This window comes from Eriocheir sinensis, chromosome 45, assembly GCF_024679095.1.
Source record: "Eriocheir sinensis breed Jianghai 21 chromosome 45, ASM2467909v1, whole genome shotgun sequence".
NCBI classification, from domain to species: Eukaryota; Metazoa; Arthropoda; class Malacostraca; order Decapoda; family Varunidae; genus Eriocheir; species Eriocheir sinensis.
This window is the reverse complement of record NC_066553.1, coordinates 4,536,829-4,540,220: the sequence shown is the minus strand read 5'-3', so window position 1 is coordinate 4,540,220 and position 3,392 is coordinate 4,536,829. Positions and strand designations below refer to the sequence as shown.

General features: G+C 39.4%; 1 protein-coding gene across 19 annotated transcripts in view; it reads right to left on the bottom strand.

Annotated features, from left to right (window-relative positions):
- LOC126980901 (zinc finger and BTB domain-containing protein 17-like) overlaps positions 1-3,392 on the bottom strand; it is a 59,789-nt gene that overhangs the window by 31,382 nt on the left and 25,015 nt on the right. For 5 of the 19 annotated variants that reach the window (XM_050831282.1, XM_050831286.1, XM_050831285.1 and 2 more), the window contains one exon: positions 1,725-3,388. The exons of the other annotated variants lie outside the window; for them this stretch is intronic. In XM_050831282.1, the coding sequence (XP_050687239.1) occupies positions 2,909-3,388 (480 nt within the window). In that variant the 3' untranslated portion in view covers positions 1,725-2,908. Of the gene's footprint in view, positions 1-1,724; positions 3,389-3,392 lie in introns of those variants that run through there. 19 annotated transcript variants of the gene reach the window in all.

Here is a 3,392-nt window from a genome sequence, read left to right as displayed (position 1 = left end):
CTGTTGGGAATTTCCTAGCTTAGTTACAAGGGTCAGTCAAAGGTTGCTTTATCAACTTAGAAACAAAACAGATAGATATCAAGAATGAAGAACATGCTGTCATGACTAGAAGAACGGCTGATCTGAGTAATTCACCGAACTGGAAGGGTTTCACAAAATAAATAGCTCCATGGCTTTCTGAGAAGTAACATCTTTTGAACTTTGTGACTTGTCTTGTACTGAAACAATGTAAACATTTTACAAACACTTAAAAAATTGTTTCAAAACATCTGTCATCACTAATATTTTACAGCTCCTAAAGCTGAGTCAGAGAAGAGCAAGAGTGAGTCTTCCAGAAACACATGAGTCATTACACGCTAAGGCCTTAAAGTTAATGGTTTGACACATATACTATGAAGTTGTATTCATACTGACCATAGAAAACTATTTTAAAATACTACTGTATTACAATCATTTATCAAAACATTTCTACATGCAGTAAGTTTCCAGGTAGTGTCAGCCCACGAGTGAGCAGAGCTTTGGCCCACACAGCCGAGACGGAATGCTGACGCAGCAGCCAAGGTGGGATGTAATTCTTCTTTATAAAGTAGATCTGTATGCCATTTCAACATTTACCAAAGTTATTTATAGCACTTTTAACAGTCTGATACAAATGCCATTATAGTGTGTGTTTGTGTTGAAGTAGTTATGATTTATAGAAGCTTAAGTCATTGCTTATGCTGTTGTGTGTGTGTTTAACAAGTTATAGTTCTAGGAAGCTTAGCTTATGCTAATGTGTGTGTGTGTGTGTGTGTGTGTGTGTGTGTGTGTGTGTGTGTAATTCACCTCTTGGTCTGCTGCGGGTCTCTCTCGAGACAGCCAGCTGTTCCCCTACAGAAGAGCACAGAGCTCGTAGTACCGATCTTTGTGTGTGTGTGTGTGTGTGTGTGTGTGTGTGTGTGTGTGTGTGTGCTGCTGACAGAATGATCATGGCACTTGGAAGGCACAGACAGGGTGGCTTCTACAACCATGTGTTGAGGAATCAATCACATTAACTGCTCACTGCTATCCCCCTTAGAACCAACAGGAATCAGTCACAGTAACTGCCTTCATTAACCTTCAGAGAATTAACAATGTCCACTTTCTGTGTGAAAATTCCAGCTTAATGCCATCTAGCTCTAAGAAACTCCTCCAGAGTTTATCTGGTGACAGAAGCGAGGCAGCCGTCTACTTTGCTCACAATATAAAACCCACCACTTTCTCACCAATCACTCTTCACCAAACATTTTCCCTACACAGTGTGACCTTGACTAGCCCTGGAGAGCGTCTCCAGTGTCTGGGTTGGTATGAACCCCCATGGCTACCTCCTGGGCATGGTGTCCAGTGAATGTGAAGTGAACCTCACCAAGATGAACAGCTTGCTGAATCATCATGGTGAGTCACTGCATCCAAGTCTCACTCAACTGGTTTGATTGGCTTAAGAATACTGAATATCTTACATTTTGTACTATATTAATTTAGTAAATGTTCCCAAAGCTTTCTAAATTGCTTGTTTTCTCTGGGTTACATGAGATAATCATCAGTGAACCTCTAGATTTGATATTACAATTACTTAAAAATCTGCTTGTTCTACTTACTGTTCTTAATGCAATTCAGCTACATGTGTTTTGCCCCTTGGGAGGGGCAGGCCAGCTACACTACATGCTTAGATTCTAGTTGAACATGATCAGCTACACACACTACATGGAAATAAATGTGGAAATAGTTTATCTATACAATCATTTAAATTATTCTTCATGCACAGTTATACACACACACACACACACACACACACACACACACACTTGAAAATTGAGTGAAGATAAATAAAAAATGTCTGTAGATATGAAGACAATATAGAAAGTCATAGATATTAATTTTATCAAGAACTGTTGCTTATCCTAAATTATTTTAAGGATACAAAAGTACTGATGATGTAAAGGGAATGATATATTGTAATAATTTATTATGAATAAAATGAAGGTAAAAATTTATATAATAGAAATTGTTCATGACATCTTAAAATGAACAATATCATTGAGTGGATACTAGCCAGCAAAGAGCATAGCTCCTTATATCATGTGAAGTAGGTATGACAGTTCTGGAGATTTTGATGCAAAAGTAAATATTCAGGTGATGTGGGAGCAACACATGGAGCTTTTGTATCAAATTAAAGTTGATGATTCTGACAGAATCTATCTGGAATCTACATAACTTCTTTAAGAACAACTTTCTAAGAAAGAAAGAAAATAGGAGACTGAGTACACACACACACACACACACACACACACACACACACACTACTGTTAGCAGATTTTGACATCACTAACACCAACCCGACGCCACAGGTTGGTTTGCTACCATTACACTACCACTAAGCCTAAGCCTAGCTGCTGTGCGTCTCCCTGGCGTCCTGGGTTCCGCTCGCATCACTTGGCGGTACTTCAAATATTCCACAACTGAGTGATTCAACCAATAACTCTGCTTGAATATAAAACTGTTAAAAAGATCCTCTAACTGTAAGATGTTAGCTCAGTCTTAACAAGTGAATACGTGTGCTAATCACAGGAGTCTAAAGAAACAGTCGCAGGATATAATCCATTACTCTTCTGGTCATATATAGAAAGTTTTTCTCATCAAAACAATACCTAGAATGCACTGCTATATACTTTTCCCAATAAAGCATAAAAGCACCTTTAATTAAGAAATCAATATATGTGGAATGTGATTTATCAAATATGGAAAAAGGGGTGACCATTGGGTCACAATTGTCTGAGTGATTATATAAATTAATGAATTTGTTAAAGGGGTGACCACAGTTGGATCACAACTGTCTGAGTGATTGTATAAATTAATGAATTTGTTAAGTTACTGACTAGAGCTTTGAACACTAGCAAAGTTCTTTATGTTTCTTCAAGAGATGACACTTAAAAGCCGATCTCTGTGAGGCCCGGTACGGGCAGCTGGGACAGGAGTAAGGCTTCTCCCCGGTGTGGATCCGAATGTGATTGTTAAGAGTGTGTTTGGTTGATGAGCGGAACTGGCAGTGAGGGCATGCAAAGGGCTTCTCGCCGGTGTGGGTGCGAATGTGTTGAATGAGCTTGTCCTTCTTTGTGGCACAATATGTGCAGAAGGGACAAGTGAAGGGCTTCTCGCCAGTGTGAATTCTAACATGATTGAGGAGCCTGTCTTTGGTGGTGAAGCTGTGAGAGCAATAGGTACATTTGTACGGTTTCTCCCCAGTGTGTGTTCTTATGTGCTTAGTCATGTGATCTTTCCTATCTGTGGAATATTTGCAGTAAGGGCACTGATGCAACTTCTTGACAGCTCCTTCCTTGCCATGCCTCCAGCCATCACTCTTCAGTCCCACCTGT